Genomic DNA, 21742 nt, shown 5'->3' with positions numbered 1-21742 from the left:
ACAATCAGACTACCCCTTTCCAAAGAAAGGGCACAACCCTCTAGCCTCTACCACTATTCCAGCAACCCTCAGTGTATGGCAGCATGCCTCAGCCTACATGGCTTGGGGAATTTCAGAGAGGTTCCCAACACTTCCAGTCAGGAGCATGCCACAATCCACAGAAAGGTAAATGACAAAGCTGACCTGGCTTCAGCTCTACCCTGGCTTAAGTCCACAACCCCCCATCCCTTTGGGTGAAGGATTCTGCTCAGCAGTTGTTACCAGCTCCCTTAACAATACTGTTTGTTCTTATGTCTCACAGAATAAGGATGTACAGGCAAGAGTGCACAATGTACGCACACATGAGACAGCGTGGCTTGTATGAGCTTTATGCAAAGGCCCCAAAGATAAGGAAAACGAAGTGGTGTTTAAAGCCATATCTTAAACTACAGGTACTACTGCTGGCCACTTGCAACAAGCTGTTTCTATGACACAGTTTTACCTTTATGTGGCTTTTAAATACTCATTTATTGACCCATTCTGCTCCTGGCCTATCACTGCTCTGCCTTGTCCCACCTGCCTTCATCCAACTTTGAGACAATCTGGCTCGTGCCTGTCTGATCCTTGCCTTCCAACAAAGACAACACAAATCACTTTGGCAAACAGCTTTTATTTACAGCCCAACACTCAAATGAAATACATTTTCAAGCCTTGCACTCTCCACATCACTGTGCAATAGGGCTCACAGTGAAGCAGAACAGCCTGGAAGTGGCATCTGACCTTTCTTTTGCCTTGGGGCAGCAGCTGAACCAAAGCAAAGTCATTCAAACACATACACAGTAACAATGCTGAGCCTCTATAACCAGTCAGCTGCCACTGTACCATCACGCTGTCAGACCACATCATCTGAGCTGCAGCACTGGATTGGCCAAACAGCACACTACATGACTTGCTTCACATGGCAGAAATGCATCCCTGAGCCTGAGCCAGCATGTCTGACATTACACCATGCTAGCCGAACCATTCATACACATAGGCAGCTTTCAAAGTCAGCTTGTCAGCTGAGCCAGTTACCGCCACAGTACTTCCAAGAACTACCCCTACATTCTGCTGCAATGGAAGCAAACAGCCTGAAGGAGCTGTCAGTAAATACTAAAGCAATGAAAATAAGAACCATCATAGCCACTTATATCCCTCCCACATTTGGAACTTGTGTTTGCTCACCTCCTGTGCAGTCAACTTTCCCCACATGCATTTCTGTTCGAACGAGTTTGGCTGCTTAGATATCCACATGCCAACTTGGGGAACTGAGATGAGGTCCAGCCATCTCAATTAATTTACTGGGTAACACTAAAACACACACACACACACAAGGGAGTCATTGTATGTGCATTCCCAAAAGACATGAAGTTGGCTAGATTACTCATGCTAACAGCAAAATGAGGGAGAATCTTTTTCTTGAGGCAGTCAGCTTTGAATAACAGCAGCTGATGTGTAAGCAGGCAGAACACAGATATGACCATTTCTACTAGCTAGGGGTAACCATATTTTTGACTAGTCATGGGTAGATACACACAAACAGCTAGGATGGATGAACAGGAAACTATGGGGAATAAATCTATATTCAAGATACTCTTTGATTCATGCACAGCCCATCTGCACCAGCCTTAATGACAAAGTTGAGCTTCCGCCTATACTGAGGGGTGACCTACTTCAAGTATCTCCTCTTGGGAGCAGCAGATCCAAAAGCCAGGCACACAGCAACACTCAATCGTAACTGGAGTGCATTTTGTCACAAAGACAAGCCCTCAAGCATTCAGTTCCTATTAAACCACAAGATATATATACAGTTTAATTAAAGCACTTCCAAATTTAAGCAAAATAGGTTTTATCAGAAAGTTACAGAAACCCAAAAAGCTTTTTCAAAACCATACTTTATTCTTTAAAGGCTAAGAGAAGTATTCAGAACTATATTTCTTAAGCAAAAAAGATTCACATTTCATTCTGCAGGGTCATTAGTATGAGAAAAAGCATTTGGGGAATTTATTTTTTGCAACTGTTGTTGAGTTCCTACACCAATCCAGATTTATTTTGAACTGGTAACTTTAGTTATGGCTTAAGATATAGAATTACAAAAAAGTAACACAAACACTGAGTCTTAAGGGGTGAACAGGTAACTGGTCTTTTTTTCCACAGAAACATCATGTTTTAGCTAAGACAAACAGAAGCAACAACTGTCTTTATTGGGAGACAAATGAACTGAACATCATCAGCACAGACACCGCTCCAAGGATACCCATACTGTTAATCCGCAAGTGTTAGAACCACCTTCTGTCTGCTCTAATTAACTTCACCTTTTCCTCCATATCACAAACTCCAAAACCACACAACTATGAAACCATGACAAGCATTTGGTTTCTTGGGATTTTTTGTGGGTTTTTTTGTTGGTTTGTTGTTTGTTAAAGAAAAGGATACAAGAAAAGATAGAAGACTACAGTATGCAGTGAAAGAAGAGTCATCACCTCTAAAGAGACAGCAGGACTTTGGCCAAGAAATCTTAATCAGTAAGCATGTAAGGACTCAAACCCAGAGCTGCAATTTTGTTGGGGATTCTCCCCTGCACTGATTTGTAACTCTGCATTTACATGTTCTGGATGGCTTGAGCTTATTGGGACAGAGGTAGCGATGGGAATATGATTCCTTCCCTAAAATTTCCAAATAGCTGAAACCTGGTAAGCATGGCCCCAAGGAAGGGGGAGTGCAACCAGTGGAGGACCTGCCAACTGGGAACAGACAAGAGCAGAAGCACTCTTGTGAGCTGCTGTCCCATAGCCAGACTGGTAAATATGTTACATAAAGGTGCTGGACAACAACTGAACAAGTAACAAAACCTCTGTGGCCTCTGCAATATGTACTTCACGCCAAGTTGTGTAAAGGACAGGACTGTACCTTTGTTGCACAGTTTTGGTGATCAAAATATTACATTATTTGCAGTACTGCCAGAAGTTCCAGTGTGTAACTAGCTTGCATGGTTATACTGATAACTTTAATAACTATATAAAGTCAGTCACCCACTTAGAAAATATAAAGGACTTGTATTGCAGACAATTCCTTCATCCAGTTAATTTTTCAGATTTGTCCCACCTTTGCTAACTGTGACTAGGCCAACTTTTCTGTCCCAGAGAGATTAAGACAGATTTCAACTGTTAAAGTTCCTTCAAGTTCCTTCCTCTTTGCTGAGAATAATTAAAAATTAAAAAAAAAAAAAAAAAAAAAAAAAAAAGAAATCCAAACCAACACAACAGCAGGTTTTATCTTGCACTCTTGAAGTATTACAATTTCTTACAGGAGTGTTCATTCAAAGGAAACTGTCTGTAATACTTAGGATAAAAGCTTGTAACTCTTGGGTAAGGAGAGATGGTTGAAACTAGATCATGTGAATGTAGTTTGGGTGCTATAAACCAATCACTGAATAAAGTCAACACTTGGGGCCATAGAACAGCTCTCCTTAGAACACCCCGTTTCTCTTCTTAAGAAGATCAGAGGTACCATGGTTTGTTTTATTGCAACACTGGTTAGCCAAATCCAATCCTTCCCGTTCAGATATGATTTTTAAGAACCAGGGATTTTATGGTTTACTGCCAAATTTGGCAGACAATTTACTGATGAGATTCATGACCTTGGGATTGCTCTGGTACTTGGACATATTTGCTGGGTTCTGGGCAACATCTTGGAATGCAGCCATAACTTCTGGATCCTAAAGGACAAAAAGCAAAAAATTAGGGCATTTACAGAACAAGTCTAAAAAAGTTAGTGGTTATGTGGTTCCAACACAAATCTAGTCTTGCTGAGCTCTTAACATGACGAGACGAGTTCTGGGCAAAGTCTCTAAAGAGAGCCCAATGATATAGTGCATGTTGTCAACACTGCATCAGTAAACACTACTGTAGTTGTTACAGTTAATAGCTCAATGTATGAGAAGGGGAACAAGGTAAGAGTTCTTCTTCCCCAAAAGAGGAGCATTCAAACACACCTACTGGATTACTTCTATTCAGGCATTTTCAAATGTGTTTTGAAGAAGGGAGGAGTTCTATGTGTGTAGCATGCATGACAGGATGACCCTCCACTAAGCAACAGCTGCCACTGTTCCCTTTAACCTGTTTTCCTTCTAACAGCAGAAAATTTAACCTGCTGGACTGTGAGCAGCTGATGTGGCAATGTTTGGCTTTTAAAAATGCAGCGGATTCTCAGTCATTTCCCACCTCCTCTGAGAAATGGAAAAGAACTTTGTTTTTTCTCATCACACTTCTGTGCTGCAGTTGATAATAAGTTTACACATACATTAAAATCAGTGGTCAAAAAACCCCACAACTTTATCTTCTCTATTTAGTATGAGAAGCATTAATACCTTTTTTCTGTACTTCTAGTGTACCTTTGGCCTCTATTGAGCTTGAACTGATTTTAGTCATTTTACATGTGTATACTTTGAACAGTGCCCTTTAATAAATCTGTATAGACTAATTTTACATCTCAGCCTGGAAAAATGCTGTTGATATAAGCAACTTCTGCAAAGATTCATGTTTTCTTCAATTGAGCTAAACTGCAAGCAATTTATTGTGTCTGATACAAATCATCTGCATCAGCTGTAATTTCATCTACTGTTCTTTCTAGCACATTATTGTAGTTTCACTGAAAAATACCATCTTCCCTAGACTTCTAGCCCATTGCTACTGCAGCTATATTCTTTGGAAACCATCAAAAACCAGCTCGTGTCCTCAGAGCTGCCTGTGCTTCAGTAACATCATGCTGCATCTACTCCAGCATCAGACACAGACAAAAGCTGTTTAACAAGTCAGTTCCAAAACTGCATTGGGTAGGTGTGGGCTCCACTAAAATCACCCAAGTAGATCCGTCATGTTTTATACATACTGGGAACCAAGAGTCAAGTCTGTTGTGAGAAGGATTTACATGCTTTTTGTCTACCTCATAAAAGGGAAGCTGCAAAGTCTAGATAGAACAGGATGCTTTAGTTCGGAACAGACACTAGATATTTTCTCCACTTTACAAGATTCTTATGCAAAGAATAAAAATTTCACAGCCTCAAACTTTCTGAATTGCCAATTTCAAAATAGGGGACATCACTATAAAGATCATGTCATGCTGTTAATGTTTTCACCTGTATATGAATCCAGAACAAAAAGCTGACTAAGCTTAGTCACTGGTTTGTGTCAAACTACACCTAAATGAATGTTAAATATTAGATTTTAGGGTCCTAAGAATTCGCAGCACATAAATTATTCTGTATTTGTGCAACTCCTTGGAAGCCCTCAATCTTACACTGTGTTTATAAAGATGTGAAGCCTTGGATCTGTTAGACATTGATGAGCAATATTATCAGAATAAAGTTTAAGGCTGAAGATACCAACATTTCCATAGGTAAATAACTAGCACATAAGGTGGAATGGGAACCACTGTATAAATGGCATTGGCAAAACATTTTTTCCTAATGCTTTAGTCTTTAGTTGCAAGATGAAAAATACGGAGAAAGTAACTTAACACATTTTAGTGGAAGTCTGGGTCTACCATTTGACTGTATGTCAAGTAAGGAATCCATAAGTTCATCTTACACATCACTCCTTATCATAACAACGTGGCTCATGACAGATTTCCAAAACACAAGTGTCATGTTGTACCCTGAGAAGGCAGTTGCCCATGCAAGACAGGAGGCATTACAAAATCCTCCAGACAGCCAAAATAGAAAAATAAGAAAAAACACACATACCAATTTCAGCCACTTTAGACTAAGAAGCAAATGAGGTAAACCAACATGCATTAGAAGTCATTGTAAAAGGTCACAACTACTACCATTAAGAAGCTATGAGAAGAAATGCAACAGAATCTTTTGCCATAAAAGACTAACATCAGCCACAATTTAAAAAAAAAATCCTGAAGACAGTAAATCTTCAGATAATGGAACCCAGAATCTTCAAGAAAGAAGTTTTTATACTAATTTGCAGAGATTCTTGTCTTTATACCGATGATGAGAAATAACTGCTTTTAAACATCTCCATAGGTAGTCACATCCGGTTCTTCGATTGCTTCTACAGAAGCCAAGCTGAAGTTGACAGTGTAACAGGTCTAATCTTGCTGATGTTCAGGCACACAAAGTTGTAAGTTTTACCAACGTGTTACAGACACAGGCATATTTTAATGTTAGCTCATGGACAATAGCCTTAAAGACAATGAAACAGTAGTTACTATGTATAAGGAGGTTAGGAAGAGACGGTCCTTACTCCGAGAATACTCCAGTTTCAGCAATAAATCCTCACTATGAAAAGCCACAACATACTGTCAGTTAAAACAGTATCTTAAGATTAGTGATTTGGGAGAGGCTTGTGTGATTCGGTATGTTCAGACTTAGCACCTCAGATAACCTACATAATAGCTCCAAACTACCATTATATCCATCAACATAATCCATAGCTGCCCTAAACAGAAGCCAAGCAGTAGCAACTGCTGTCTTTTAAGACTAGAGCATACACTGCCAATTCAGAGAGGACCAGGCCATAGCCTGCTGGAAACTGCCACCATTTCCATTTTAGGAAAAGGTGGCAGTGCAGACAGGTGAAATGCTGCATTAATCATATCTACATTTGAAGCTGAGAGTTAAGGCTGTGCTGGCAGGTTCTACATGTTAAAGCCTGCAATATCAGAAAATACTGTCAAACACATTCTTGCAAGAGTCCTACAATATCTAGGGGTATATATATATACATCTATATAAAATCAGCATGCAATGAGATCTTAAAGGCAAGCAGCAACCACTTAATACTTAGATGCACCTCAAAGCTTTGTTTCAGCAACTCTAATTTCAAACTCTTTTATTACAGCATAAGTTAGCCAGGTAACAACTACAAGTCATAAGCTTTTTTGGGGGGATGGTTTGCATGCAAATCAACATTGCTGACTGTGGCAGCCTAAGTAGGTGTGTTCCCAACCACCAGCAAACATTAAGGGAACCCTGGAACTTTTGTATGGGAAGTGATGCCTGCTTTTTATTTAGATGGGGATCATATACATTCAATAAGCCAGGAAACAACATGTAACTCTAGTTTGAACACAGCAATCCAGGAAAAGTAACAAGACCCCTTCATATGCGGTCATATCAGTACACAAATATAACTGTATAGCTCAGATTTTTCCTAGCCCACCTGCCCCTGAAATTGTTGCTGTCAGATATGTTCTATTTAATCTGCTGGAATATTTGTGAAAAAGAAGTCATGACACTGCATAATTAATTAACTGAGCAATTAATCAAGCCCACAGGGGAAATAAGCTTTCTAAACATAAATTTAGAAAGTGCCAGAAGCAGAACTATTCTGATACTACTTTGCCTCTGGCAAAATCCAAACACTTAAGCCCCTAAGAGAAAAGCAATTCTCCTCTCAGTATTATTGCAATATATTGTGTTGCAACAATATTAACAATAATTTTTTGTTTGGGCATTCAAAAAAGGACCAAGTGAATTATACCATATGGAAAATAACCATTCAAGATACTCCAAATAAATGAAGAGCTCTATAAAACATAGTTTTGCCTGTCATAGGCGAGTACTCAGCAGAAAGGGGAGGCATCTTTAGTTAAGCTCCCAAATCAGTTTGAAAAACAGCTAACATTGATTCCAGACAGTCTGGTGCCAGTCACACATGTTATTTTGCAACAGAAATAAGCAAGTATCCCACTACACTATCCAAGTCACATCTTTCTTCCTTTTCTTAGCTCACAGGTGCTGTTCTTCCCTCATTCAGAACACTTAGCTTTGATTTTAGCAAATACTCACCTGCATGGCAGCAAGCACTTCTGGATCACTGAGAATCTCATTGACACCAGGCATACCTGCCATTCCTGGCATGCCTCCAGGCATAGCCCCAGGAAACCCACCTGAAAACCCAAGACAAGAATGCACGATTAAAAACACTGAATTCATCTATATAGGAAGGTCACTGAGAGAGACCAAGAAATACTTCCTTTGCCATGCCTCTAAAGCCATGTCTTCCATAAAGCTACAGCTGGTCCACTGAATGGAAAAGCAGAGGCTTCACCTCCTCTTTCTGTGAACAACTACATCTTATTTCATCCAGATTTTTTATGCAATTGAGTAGGAGCCTTGTCATGAGTGTTCCAGCACCTTGTGTACAGATGCATTTTTTTTTCTGGTGAACTTAAATCAGGTAGGTCTCAAGCTCAGGAACACAAGTTTGAATGCCTGGGGTGAACCACTCAGGGCAAAATCAGATCAGTAGTGGTATGTCCAAGGCACATTCCATGTTTGGTGGCAACTTCAAGTTTGAAAAACTTATACCTCCAAGGAAACAAGACCCCTGAAGCTAAATTATGTTTCTGAATCCCTAATCAGCAGCTACCCCAGCTGTGCTGAGCAGGCTACATAACGATCTCTATTTGGTTGCTGATCTGGTTGGAGCATGCACCCAGCCTACCTCAACTACATCTCAATCTTCAAGAGCATTAGTATTTATTATTTCTCCCCCCAGTTTATTATGCCCCAAAATAATATGGAAAGCCTGATTTTTATGTTCTGTTTTTTTTTTTTTTCAACTGTTCAAGGCCAGCTTTTCTATAAGCTGAACTGCACTAACTCCTTTGAGAAATTATTCTGTTCAAAACAGCTTGTAACCAGCACAAACTTCCTGAACACTTGAATTTTCAATTTTAACACTACAGTTCTTCAGCAGAATGGGTCCCCGGCACCTTGGGTGATTTAGAAAACATTTTATACTAGTTTTTCAGTACATATTATCAAGCAAATACTGCACCTCTGGCTTTTTTACTTAAATCCTTTAATTTTGTTATCCATCAATCATTATTGATTTCTGTCTTCCCTCTACTTACTACCCAGCAATAATTCTCTTTAAAAGAATCCAATCCCTCTTCCCACTAGTGCTCAAAGACTTATTTGTAGATAAGTTCTAAACTTCATAAAATACTTTTCTCTCTGTTTTGAGGACAAATGCTATAAAAACTGTGGCTGTAATAGTCCACATGGAAACAATAGTCACTTCTGCCTCAAGTATTGGTGCTTAAATATAAAATACCTGGGAAGCCACCTGGAAAACCACCAAACTGAGCTCCTCCTGCCTGTCGTCTTGCTTCTTCCTCCTGCAGATGAAAGCACATCATTCCACACAAAGCAACAGAAGCACAGCCTGATTTCTACTGCTCAACTGGCTTTAGGAGATAAAAAGAAAACCAGCCGAGACCATTTCAGACAGGTAAGGTTATCCAATAAACAAGATACTTTACTATGTGAAAAATCACTGACAAGAAACAGCAATGTCTACTCTTACTTTAGTATGTTTTTACTGAATATGAACTGCATGATTTGTTTTAGCTCTTCAACTCACATTTTTAGAACTAACTCACGCCCCCAACGTATTAAAATACATAAGTACAGTACAAAGAAAAGGCAAGCAAAATGTGTCAGGAAATGAGGAAGTGAAGCATTATCCTGAATTTAAAGTCTCAGACTTTCGGGGACATAAGTACTTTAAGTGAAAACTATTCCAGTTTAGTCATACAATAACTGACTTCTTGAAACACAGGATTAGTAGAGATTCCAGAGCCTAGTTTCATCATAAGCAATAAAAGCAGATGCAGCACAATGGCCTCTTCTCCAGCTTCCAATATTGGTCTAGTAACCAAAACAGACTCTCCAGTATTTAATACCAAGGGAAGTAATTATCCTCTGCAGTTCATTTTAATCAAAATAACTAAACCAAAATAATTATGACATTCTCCAAATTATTAACAAATATTAAAGCCTAAGTATTCACCCTTTGTGCTCTCTCATGCTCCTCTCGTGCCTTCTTCACTCTTTCCATTCTTTCCTTGATTTCCTTTTCCTCACGCTTCCGCTCATATTTTCGGCGATGTTCTGCAATTTTCTGAGCCTGTTACAATATAATACCAACATTTCACACACATTTCCAGCCTATCACCTCTGTGGTCTTGTTTTGGAGACAGGTGGAATCAGCTGTTTGACACAGGGGCATCCCCATGTCTCTTCTTACAAGAAGTCAGCCCTGCAGTCTCTGCCTTCCCCTGACCCTGCCTTGTAAACCAAATACAATGCAACATCTGCAATCTGTTGTGTATCAACCACTTTAAAGGAAAATGCAAAGCAGATGAGAAAGAAAGCCTGCAATCAACAGTCTTACATTTGTTACACTAAAGTTCTTCCTTAGAACGCTGGGGTCAAGCACTTAAGATGAAAACAAGTCGTACAGAGCTTATACTGCCCTCAGGAGGCAGACTAATGAATGTACAAATCAAAGCAAGGAATGCTTCCTTTGTAAAACATGTTTAGGGTGAAACTTTGATCCATTAGAAGTAGCTTTAAAATAAATAAAAATCCATTATCAGTGTTCTCTTGTTCTTCTGCATGTCTTCAGTCTAGCTTCTAAAACCTAGCCTGGCACTTAACTGCTTCAGATTCTTCTGTAAGGTTTTTAAAAGGGCATGTATTATTTCATTATTATTTCATTATTTTCCCTTTGGTTACCTGCCCAGCCCCAGAGACTCAATTTCTCTACACATAGCCATAAACAGCAATGATTGAAGACAGAAATATTTATAAATCTGTCTGAAGTGCCAGATGACACATGAACACATTCCCACAAGACAATGAAAGAATCTGAAGGCAGCAATGCCAAACAAAAAGAGAGGATGGACCTCCACTGTGCTCCCCACTTACTTTTGGTTGCACCTCCTTCAGCATGGCGCTTGCATCTTCATCATAATCCAGTTTACAAGCTAATGCAAGATCATGAGCAGCCTCCTCCCAGTGACCCAGCAGTCTGAAATTCAGAAAACACCAACATTCAGAAGGAAAAAGCAAACTTACTCTTACAGATCTTCAAAATATTTATAACCATGCAGTATTCAGTGTTTTTACCTGCAGTTATACACACTTACAGAAGTTTAACATCCAACAATCAGGGTACTTTCTATAATCAGCACACTATAATGGCATTAAGAGGATACTTGCTTGCTTCATACCCTTAACTTTCTACCAATAACTTTTGCTTGAATTAACAATGAGGAAAAAAATCCCCCGTCAGCTAGTGTCATTGCCTGCCACAAACAGGAAGGGTCTAACAGGGAGAAGGTACCCTAACCAGGTGAAGCACATCAATAAAGATACTCTGCAGCATTAGGTGTTCAGTATAAAACTACATATACAGTGTTCTGTACAAGTCTACAGCACTATCTCAAGCTTAAGTGTACTCTCTCTACTCAGCACTCAAACATTCCTAACTGGATGCACCATGTCTTACTCAAAGAGGTCATACAAGCTACTGTGCATACTTACTAACTTCATTTACAGACTGATAATAAATTTAAGCAAATGATGGTATTCCTAAATGGTCTAAGCACTTCTACTTGCAGACAGAGGTGTTAACCCAAACTACGCTCCAGACTTCTCACTATTAGGCTCCACGACTTTTATTAAACCGTAGACATGGACAAGCTTCTCTCCGAACACTGTTTAAAACGCCTCTTTCTAAAGAAAAGGCATTTTTTTAGGATTAACTCCTTCCACTTCTAGACATGCTGTGTCAGTTTTATTTTTTTTACTGATGTATTGTGTTTTTTTTGAAGTTTAAACATAACTGCGGAGGATACACAACGGGCTAATCTCATTTTAGTTAATTACACTGTTTGCAACAAATGCTTCTATTAATAACTAGACAGTTTAATCTCATTTTACTGTGTAGAAGAGCTCTATGATCTAATGGAATAAAGGAAGCAGAGAAATGTTTAAGGCTAATACATAAAAACAGAACTAAGTGAAAACGAAAGAACTCCACACAAACTCCACAGTCCTAGAACTCATAATCTTCAGCAAGGAATTAGAAAATGCTATTCAGAACAGCAGTAATCCCTTAGAATGTATGTTAAGAAAAAAAAAAAGGAAACAGAAAAAGATGACGGGGCCAACAGGACTATTCATAAATTGCCATCAATAAATCCCCATCATCCTTTCTTCTCTGTGAGTCATACACTCAGCACAGTGGTTTCCTGGCTTATGGCTACTGCTTTCAGGTAAAAGACAGAGACACAAGAGAAGGAGAGAATGCATAAACAAAACTGTTCACCAAGTAAGCGAAGAGAGAATCATGTACATGTGCAGTTCATTACCTATGTGCTTTCCCCCTCCATTTGTACGTCTGTGCCGAGTCAGGATTAATCTTGATGGCTCTGTCACAATCTCTGATGGCAGCATTCGGCTTCTGTAGCTTCACAAAAACACTGTCGAAACAAGAACCTTTATTATATGTACTATAATATCAGGTTACTAACTTAAGCTGGAAATAATTCTGTATGACTAACAGGCAAACTAGTGAGAGAAGAGCTGAGTTCAAAAAGATTTCATAGTGATAATGAAGTCACTGAAATTTAGTTCCATCCCTGCCACTGCAGGGGAATCATTAGCAAGAAGCAAAAGAATTCACTGTTTTTAGACTCAAGTCTTGTCAGCAAGAATAACTTTAGTGCACAAGGAATAGATATAAAATGCAAAGGATAATTCAATTCCATGGTATCTGGCATCTACAGGCAATAGCAACTAGCAATTTGAACAGAACAGTAACATTATGCATGCCATATTACATAATCTTTAAAACAGCAAGAGAAGGAAAGTATGAGTTATCATACAGCCTACAAGGATCAACAGCTATCATCATCAGGAACTACAAAAGGAGATAGGATATGAGTCATCAAAATTAAGAGAGGCAAAACAAAAGGCAAACCCAAAAAGTAGTCCCAATCTTTTGTCAGTGAAGTGAAATAACTGCAACTTTCACATTACACAAGCATACTAGGTTAACTAGTATGGCACTATAGGAGGTTTGGGCATTTCAAATTAAAAGATCTCTAAAGGAAAAATAAAATAAAATTAAAAAAAAAAAAAAAAAAATTCCTGAATTGACAAAAGATTTGATACTCAAGATAACTCAAGTGAGAAGTTCTGTCCTTCCACATCTACTTGAAAACAATTTACCAGCCTGTAACTTCATTATGAAGGCTAGGTACAGAACAAGCATGAAGTCACACATTCTCTTCTGGAAACAGGTGGACAACATGTCAGGAAACTGTCCCAAAGATACACACTAGTGAGACATTCCAATGCTCCTGGTTGCACAAAACCCCTCATCTCCCAAACACACAACACCTCCACCTCACACCCCTACCTTATAATGAATTACTGGCATTATGAAGTTATGGCTACTACATATTAAATCTGACAGTGTTCCCAATGGATTACCTGCAGTCTGATATATTTAATCAGCACTAAGGTGGATGGGTTGAGAAATAGGTGTGTCCTGCTCAAACGCAGGACTATTCAACAGAACCAAATCTACTCCATAGTGAATTAATTCATTTCTAAAGAGGACATGATTTCAATTGTCATCTTAATCCTAGAACAAGCTTCAGATTTTACAAGTGTCTAATCCAACACACTAGAAGCCATGTTATCATAATGCATTTTGGAATATCACTGTTACTTATTCTATTACCAAGATTCTTTATAGAGCTGCTTCAGCAAATCTGGTTAATCATATATAAGAGAAAATGCATGAAGTCTGCTCTTCTCTTTCCCTCATGTGGTTTAAGTTCACACAGATCCTCAAGTTGCCATTGTATTTAGGTGGCTTGAGGAAAATGAAAGAACAGGTAGAAACGAATCACTCACCTTGCCCTCTTGGCATACAAGATGGCCAAACAAGGATTCAGCTTGATAGCATCTGTGAACAAGTCAACAGCCTTCTGAAGTTCACCTAAATATGAGTATCAATAAAAATTCAATCATCACACAAGTGAAATTATATCAAAATTTCCAAAGCTGCCTTACAGGGTGTGACATCCCTAGGCACTTCTTAAATGAAATATTATCAGCAAAGGGAAAAATCAGTTTATCCCTCTTGCTATGTTACTGCAGTACAAACTCCAAAATTAATGCTGGAAAGGAGAAGACTTTTTCCAGTTAAGTTTGTACACTTAACTTTGCATGCAATCAAACAGGAAGTAACCTCTATTACACAGCTTTTCACTGCATTAAGATAAACCACTAGGGACACTAATCATAATACGCAGGGAAGTACTGTAAAGATCAATTTGTAATTAAGTTGCTGCAGTAACTCATAATCCATCCCCCCCCTGCCCAAAACTAGAGCTACACTGTGAAGCTTTGAAAGCCACTTAAAGAAGCTGTCATGTTATAGAAAGTTTTGGGCATCCAACAGGAAGTAGGTTTTCTTTCCCTCAAAAGCATTCAAAACGGTCCAAGATATTTACTTCCTTTTTTTAAAAGAACAAAACCTAATGTCCTTGAACATGTACTAAAAAAAAAAAAAAAATTTATCACCTTCACTAAGAGCATTTATTGCTTCAATCTTCTTCTCATTAGCTTGATCCATCATCTCTTCAGTTACCTAAGAAAACAAAAACCACACAAACCCCAAAAGCTGTAGTGTCAAGGCCAGAATTACCATGCTACAACAGCACCAAGGAAAGGAGCTAGTTTTCCAAATCCAGAATCTCATTCTTAATTTGCACTGAAATCATAGTTCAAAAAATAAAATAAAACAGGCAAAAATCCTTTGCTTTCAGCTTAGAGACATTACCCACCATTATTTTTAGCTAGAAAATGCTCAAAAGGTTAAGTTAACTAATGGCAGGTTTCTACACATCTAGTTTTCATGGGTGTTCTGCTAATTTTTGTGTGTTTTCTGAGCTGATTTCCCCCACTGAACTTTCTGATGGAGTCTAACCTTAAATAAGAAAAGACTGGCTCTGAAGCCAGTAAGTTTTGGGTGGAGTTTTTTTTTTTTTTAGGAAAAAAAGAGCCAAAGGAACAGCTGGCTACCTAGTTAATATAGTACTCATCCCGTCTCAGCTGCTATCCTTGACTAAACTCAAAACTTCTCCCTGTTCTTCCATGTCTGTGGCAGTAGTAAACAATGTGCTTACCTCCACATTTTCATCTCCCATTTCTTGTGGGTCATCATTGTCTGGTTCAATCACTCCATCATTGTCAATTTCTACGGGAAAAACAAAAATTAAGATTAAGCTCCATCTACAAACAAAAAGGATTTCCAGAATCATGCTCAAATTGGTGAAATGCGATAAGCAATCTATTTTCCACACCTAAGTCACTCTCTTCACTTTCTGGTTCAGGCGGTTTAACTGGCTCCTCTGGCTGTTCCTCTGCTTTGCCCTGAAAGAGAAATACATTTGTAAGCATACGTTATTTCTGACTGATACTGTATTCCCACTCTAATAAATAACATATCAGAAAATCCAAAATTAAATCTTCAAAGTATTATACTGCTCTATAAAGGTTTTATTTTTAAGGTACATGTCTTGTTTTTCCTCCTCTCAGACTAAGTCTATCATGCATGCAAGTAATTCAGAGCCCAAATCTTCACTCATGAACTTCTATTACTGGCAAAGCCTGCTCTTCTAATTGTGTAATTCAGTAATAAAAACAAATAATCCAGATAACACCCAATTCAGAATCAGTTTTGCAACTATTACTAACCAACCCTTCCAATCTTCTTGCCTTCCTTCACACATTCTCTGGATCAAAAACTCTGTCTATTACTGTTACGCCAAGGTCCTCTAGCAGTGAACAATAAACTGTTGTCAATGACTAAAATACTGTTTCCATTTGCAAAGGTCAGAGGCCTTTGTCACTTATATACAGAATACATATAAAATGCTTTTATTTTCAGATATTCTCCTGTCGGCTTCTAACTACATCACTAATTTCCTCTGAATCCTGTAACTTGGCACATCCTGCTTTAACACAAGACATAAGCTGCTTGTCTTCCTATTCAGTGTCACAGACTATACTTACTAAATATACAATCCCTCCACCAGCCAGCGATTCCAGCATCCACTCTTGTTAAATCAAAACAAAAATTCTACTTCTTTCAAAAGAATTTTCAGCTTGGGGAAAATCCTGTTATAAATATCTACACGCTAAATTTATTCTCTCCCTTAAAAGAAATGAACAAAAAGAAATGAAAATCTCTTCTATAATACTGCCTTAAAAAGTTGATAGTTCAACTGTTCATTACCCATCATGCTCACTCATATTTCTTCTCATGCGAAGATTATAATTTAATCCACTAATGACTAGAGAACAAATGCATACACCGACAGCAAGAACATAAAAAAAGACATCAAGATTTTGTTTGGCATTTGCACTGCACAGAACATCAGGCATTCAGGATTAGGGAAATGGAGCATGATAATACTTGAAATAAATGAGGGAGCCATCTGTGACAAGTCATCTACAACATGCAATGGGCAGGCTTCAGCCTGAACTGTCACACTCACTCACCCTTGTGGATTCACCCACCCCATTCAAATGAAAATTGACATCAATTTTTTTCCCTGCTCCTGCTCAGTAATTTTTGCAGACTCTAAATGTTACTTTTCAATGGTAAATTCTTCATATCTCACCTTCCTCGTCTCCTCTGTGGAGGCATTGGCTGGAGCAGGTGGTATTGTGCCTCCCATACTTTTGAGCAAAACAGAAAAGAGAAAAAGCAAAACAAATTATCAAAACATTGACATGTATTTTATGGACTCAAATCCGGCTGATAATCTTGGCTTTTGTTGCCACACAAAACATGATGATCCAATCTGCTGTAGAACCAGCAAATAAAAAGCACACATCCACCATGCTTTTCTCAGTGTAACATTATGCACACTCTGTTGACTTTTTCACCTAGAACTCCATTGTGACTTGTACTCACGAACATCACCCACCCACCTACACTCACAAAGAAAACCTGCCTCGTTGGCTCAAATAGATTTTGTTCTTACAATACGATTTACATTTTAAGCCAAAACTAAATACTATTTTTACAGATCTTACTAAAATTAGAATTTTGGAACAGAGGTCAAATAATTCATGAGAACCATGACCTAAAACACTAACGCTATTACAAAATTGATGCCTTTTCTCTTGCGTACTGCAATATTCATGCCTTTCCTTAGCAACAAGTTAAGAAGCATCCTCTGTATAGTCAGCATTCTTTCAACATAGAATGTACTTCTATACTAAATCAACTTTGGTTAGCAGGCAGAAATAAGCACAGGCTGAATTCTCCAACTGTTTCATATAACATCTAGTCACACCTAATGGCAGGCTACCACAAGAACTACCATTTCCATCCATCCTCTGCCCTGCATTCCCATCTACTGGAATGTTTTCAGTTCCTCTGGTCATTCACACTCCAAAGGGAAACAAAACTACATGTCTATCAACAAAACAGGCTCTACCGCCTCCTTGGGGCACAAAATAATCACTTGGTCGTGATGCAGAGGAAAGAAGGCAGTGGGCAGAGGAGTGGGCAGGAGGAACTGAAAGGGTGCAGGACTATCTGCTCTCAGGAATTAGTGCAGCATACAACTATAACCTAAGGATGAGACCCTACAACTCAAGTCAGGCTGCAGCAGCAGTCTCATTCTCTGCTCTTTTCCTTCCTCCTGTCACCAGCACTATCTCACAGTCAGGCCCCAAATGAGATGAAAACAAACCTGGATGGGGTCAGACAAGACAGAGATAGGGATGAATTGGGGGAGAAAAGATAGGAACGGGAAAAGGAGGTGACAGGACTGACAGGTCCTGGCAGAAGGCCCTGCAGCAAAAGGCAAGCAAACAGCACAACACTACCTGTGGTTTATAAGGATAAACTTTCAAGAAAATATACCACAAGTTACAAAACCCAGCATGTTCTGAAACTATTGCAAAAATTTAGATGTCTCTGGAATGTTGACATTACTTTTTATACTAAAAAGACTAAACAACTGATAAAGCAGTGTTTATCAGACAAAGTATTAGAGAGCTAGGCAAAACACAGTACACGTAGTAGCTTCTTCTCCTGAATTTTTACCCTTGTAGGCTGGCAATAGCGCACATAATTCTCTACCAGTCTGTAAAAAAAACCCAAAGTTTTCTCTAGGACTATAAGGATTCTCTAGAGAAGCCTTGGATCTTCTCCTGCACAAAGGAAGCTATAAATAACTATAAATTCTGAAGCATTTTAGTAGTGCTGACAAACAATATCCAGGGTAACACAATGCTCACAAGATCCATCTAATGGCTGTTGGCAACACTTTTTTTCTCCCCTTCCTTTCCCCTCCCCCCCCCGCCCCATCCCCCAAACAGTAACTTTCAAAGCTTGGCTTACTTGAAGAAGACTGAGAACCCTCTAACTCAAAAAGGTCAGCAAAATTCCCAACTTCCAATTGTGTATATAAGAACAGACCAGGCTAAAAGAAAATGCAGGAATCAAATTCTTTAAAATGTTTTTACTATCCAGTTATCCTCTACTTAAACTAGTTACAATCCAAAAATAATTCAAATGCAAGTTACTCTAAAATCCCTTTAGCCAGTATTTGATTACAATGATTAAATGCACAGCAAGGATATATACAAAGAGAGTAATGTATTTAACCTCAGCGGTACAGACATATGAGAGACTCCTGTAGGAAAAAGCAGGTACTGAGCCGTATAAATAGCACACGCACACAAAAAAACTAAATTAAACCTTTGTGCTGAAACGGAGTTGTGCAATTCCAGTAACTCCTCTTGGGAGCTCTCAGGATTCCATTGCAACAATGACTCTGTACTTCCACTCACCACAGTGATGAGAAGTGCTGCTTTTATGACTTGTTGGAAGAACAGCAACTGTTACATCTGCATCCACTTTCATCACTGACAGCAAAATCAACTTAGGGAGAAACTGGATTACTCTGAATTGCAAAGGGCCAAAATCTATTTGAACAAAACAACATCACCCCCTAAAAAGGGGAGGAGAAAGCCCCGTTCATTAATTAAGGATTCTGTGCTTTACTTTTAAGGACTGCTATTGCTTCTTTGCTCAAATGCAAAGCCAATTTGAAACATGTTCCCTTTAATGACTCATTAAATAACAATTCAAGCAAAGCTATTTGTATTTTTGTGTAATTATGAAAAAGCAGGCATGATTAAAAGGGATGTCAGAACACTTTCCAAACATAATCATACACTGGTGTAACACTTTCTATACCGAGAACATCTATATAGAAATGAAGTAAAACAGCTGGACAGAGTAAAGGTTAGAAGCTAACAAGGGCATAAAACCAGGTAAGGCTTAAGGTTTCTGATGCAATACTAGTCAGGAATAAACCACCCCATTCTGGTTTCACAGTTAGCAGTTAGCATCATTTAAGTTAGAATCATTATCTTTATGGAAAAAAAACAACAAAACAACAAACAATCAGTTATCAGAATTTTAATTGAAAAATTTAATGATGGATTTCAGTATCATTTAGTCATTATTCCATAATCACTCACAACATTACCCTGGCAACTAAACCCATGTCTTTCATATTAATACAGGTAAGCCTGACAGAGCTGTAAGACTCGCTGAGTTTATTTCCACCTTATTGCCATGCTTAGTTTCAAGCAGTTTCCAAAGAATGAGAAGACCCTATAAATGCACTTAATAGCCCCTACTGCAAACAGCACTATTATGGAAGGACAGAGGAAAACCCAACAGACTTCGGACATTTTGACATGAAAAGAAATTTGCGTACCACTCCCAAATACCCAAGGGTAGAACTTACCCAAATACTTAGAACAAATACGTAAGGAAAACCAGAAAAGTTGAGAGCTATAGGAGGTTCTATTTTGATAATTTTTAATTTTTGATATAATCAAGGAATATTATGGAATGGGGGAAAAAAATTACAAAAATTCCACAAGTCAAACCCTAATTTTTATACTTAGAATACAAGCACCCTTCTATTAATCAAATACAAACTAAAAATTAACCTGCAAGTTAGAGCCCTCTCCATTAACATGGAGAAGATTAGAAATCCAACGATCACCTTTCCATTCCCTAATGCTTTCTTTGATCAAAAGAAGACTGTGTTCTTTCTCTCCCTCTCAAAATATTCTGTTCACACCTTCAGAATTGCTCAAGAATAGAGGTAACCCAGGGTGAGGCACTGAAGTTTTTTTACACAGTAGCAAATGGAACTAAAGACGCGCAATAGGATCAAATAGGTATGCACCTCCTTCCTAGGCATACATGCAGCTACTCTCAGTACTGCAAAATCAAGTGAAGTTAAACAGGAGTGGTTTTACAACCACGCTAATGTTCAGATGCATAGAAGTTTAAAAATCACTGTAAAAAAATCCCAAAACCTAAATAGTTCCTTGTAGTAATTTGCATTATGTGACATACTGTGAGATACAAGTATTTACTTACATAAATGCACAAAAAGCCTCACTAGTTTACCTAATTACAAGTACTATACAGCAGAAAGTACAGTTAAAATACTTTCAGATTAAAATTTAAAGCAAACTCTCTAGAACAAACCCCAGTCTGCCACTAGACAAAAACTTTTTAACTTCCCTTTTCATAAAAGGTGTATCTGCAATGAGTTTTCCTTACTCAGTTCTCCAAGCAGCAAGGGTTGCGGCTACAGATGCCAAGCAGGGGTACCCTTAGTGAATACAAGGATGCTGTAGATTCCCTGCCAGGAGCAAAGCCCCTCAGCCTTTCCAACCTGGTGCTTTTGGGTGCTGAGGGTGGAGCACAAGGGTGTTTTTATATCAAGCAGCATCTGCCAGGCCAGGCCACAGGTGCGCAAAGCCTACGTGCAGCAAGAACAGCACAGGCCCGAAGTGCCTCACAGGGGAGCACGATTTCAACTACCTGATACATCAAACTTCAAAGGACAAAGCACTCTGTTTGACCAGGAACCACTCCACTCATTAAACAGGCACGTTACTTATGCTTTCAGGTACCAGGATGTAAACCAACGCCACTCACCTCCCCACAAAACTCGGCTCCTTTTAAGACACGCTTAGCCAACTCTGCAGCATAATGCGAGAATTAGCTCGGTTAAGTATAACTCTGGGGCTTTCGAGCCTGGAAAGCTCAGCCACTGACTGAGACGGCCGGGGGGCACGTTTTTGCAACGGGAACAGACACAGTTCATGAAAACAAAACAATTACAGACCTCTTTAATGACTGGAACACGGATGAGAACGGGTGCGGTGTAAATCACCCGTCAAGCAGCCCCCGGCCAGACCCGCAGCGGCGACCCCACGCCCCAGTCCCCGCACACGTGCGGCCCCTCCCCCACCGCTGAGACACGCACCCTCCTCTTCCCATCCCCCTTCTCCCCCCCGCGTCCCGCGCAAAGACCACCCGTTCCTTCCCCGCCCGCCGCGGCCATCGCAGTCCCCTCACGGCCTCCTCCGGCGGAGGCGCAGCGTGGCCCGTGACCGACCTCTCCACCCAGTCGCGGAGGAAGGCGAGCTCCTCGGTGTGCAGCAGGCCCGGGTTCTGCTTGCACAGCCGCACGAAGGCCCGCAGCTCGCTCAGCTTGCGCGCGTCCATGGCAGGGCACCGCGCACACGGCCCGCACACGCACAACCGCCGCGCGGCGCAGTGGAAGCTTCCAGCCCGCCCTGCTCACCGCGGCGCCACGCCACGCCCCCCCTCCCCGCCAGGCCACGCCCCCACAGGGCTTGGCCCCGCCCCGCCACCGCGCCACGGCGGGAACGTTCTAGAAGTGGGACGAGCGGCTGAGTCGCGCCAGAGCTCTTCGCGCGGCGTTACGGGCTGCCTGTGCCGGCCGCTGTCCCGCCGGAGCCCGGGTTTACTCC

At 39.8% G+C, this 21742-nt stretch overlaps 1 protein-coding gene across 2 annotated transcripts; it reads right to left on the bottom strand.

The window, feature by feature from the left end:
- Positions 1-1897: 1897 nt before the first annotated feature.
- ST13 (ST13 Hsp70 interacting protein) lies at positions 1898-21560 on the bottom strand. Of its 2 annotated transcripts, none has more exons than XM_065677518.1 (12): positions 21364-21560; positions 16531-16588; positions 15208-15277; positions 15031-15101; positions 14426-14492; positions 13754-13838; positions 12199-12309; positions 10751-10853; positions 9831-9947; positions 9093-9156; positions 7820-7920; positions 1898-3736 (listed from the first exon to the last, which is right to left on the bottom strand). In XM_065677518.1, exons 1-12 carry the CDS (start codon positions 21471-21473, stop codon positions 3608-3610), a joined length of 1086 nt encoding a protein of 361 aa, XP_065533590.1. In that variant the 5' UTR covers positions 21474-21560; the 3' UTR covers positions 1898-3607. The 2 variants fall into 2 exon arrangements, with proteins under 2 accessions (XP_065533590.1, XP_065533600.1); XM_065677528.1 differs by lacking the exon at positions 21364-21560 and adding an exon at positions 20520-20611.
- Between the last annotated feature and the right edge of the window lie 182 nt (positions 21561-21742).

The sequence above is a fragment of the Lathamus discolor genome, chromosome 1 (genome assembly GCF_037157495.1).
Source record: "Lathamus discolor isolate bLatDis1 chromosome 1, bLatDis1.hap1, whole genome shotgun sequence".
Lineage (NCBI taxonomy): Eukaryota > Metazoa > Chordata > Aves > Psittaciformes > Psittacidae > Lathamus > Lathamus discolor.
The sequence above is the reverse complement of the archived record's forward strand: the minus strand, read 5'-3'. Positions and strand labels throughout refer to the sequence as shown.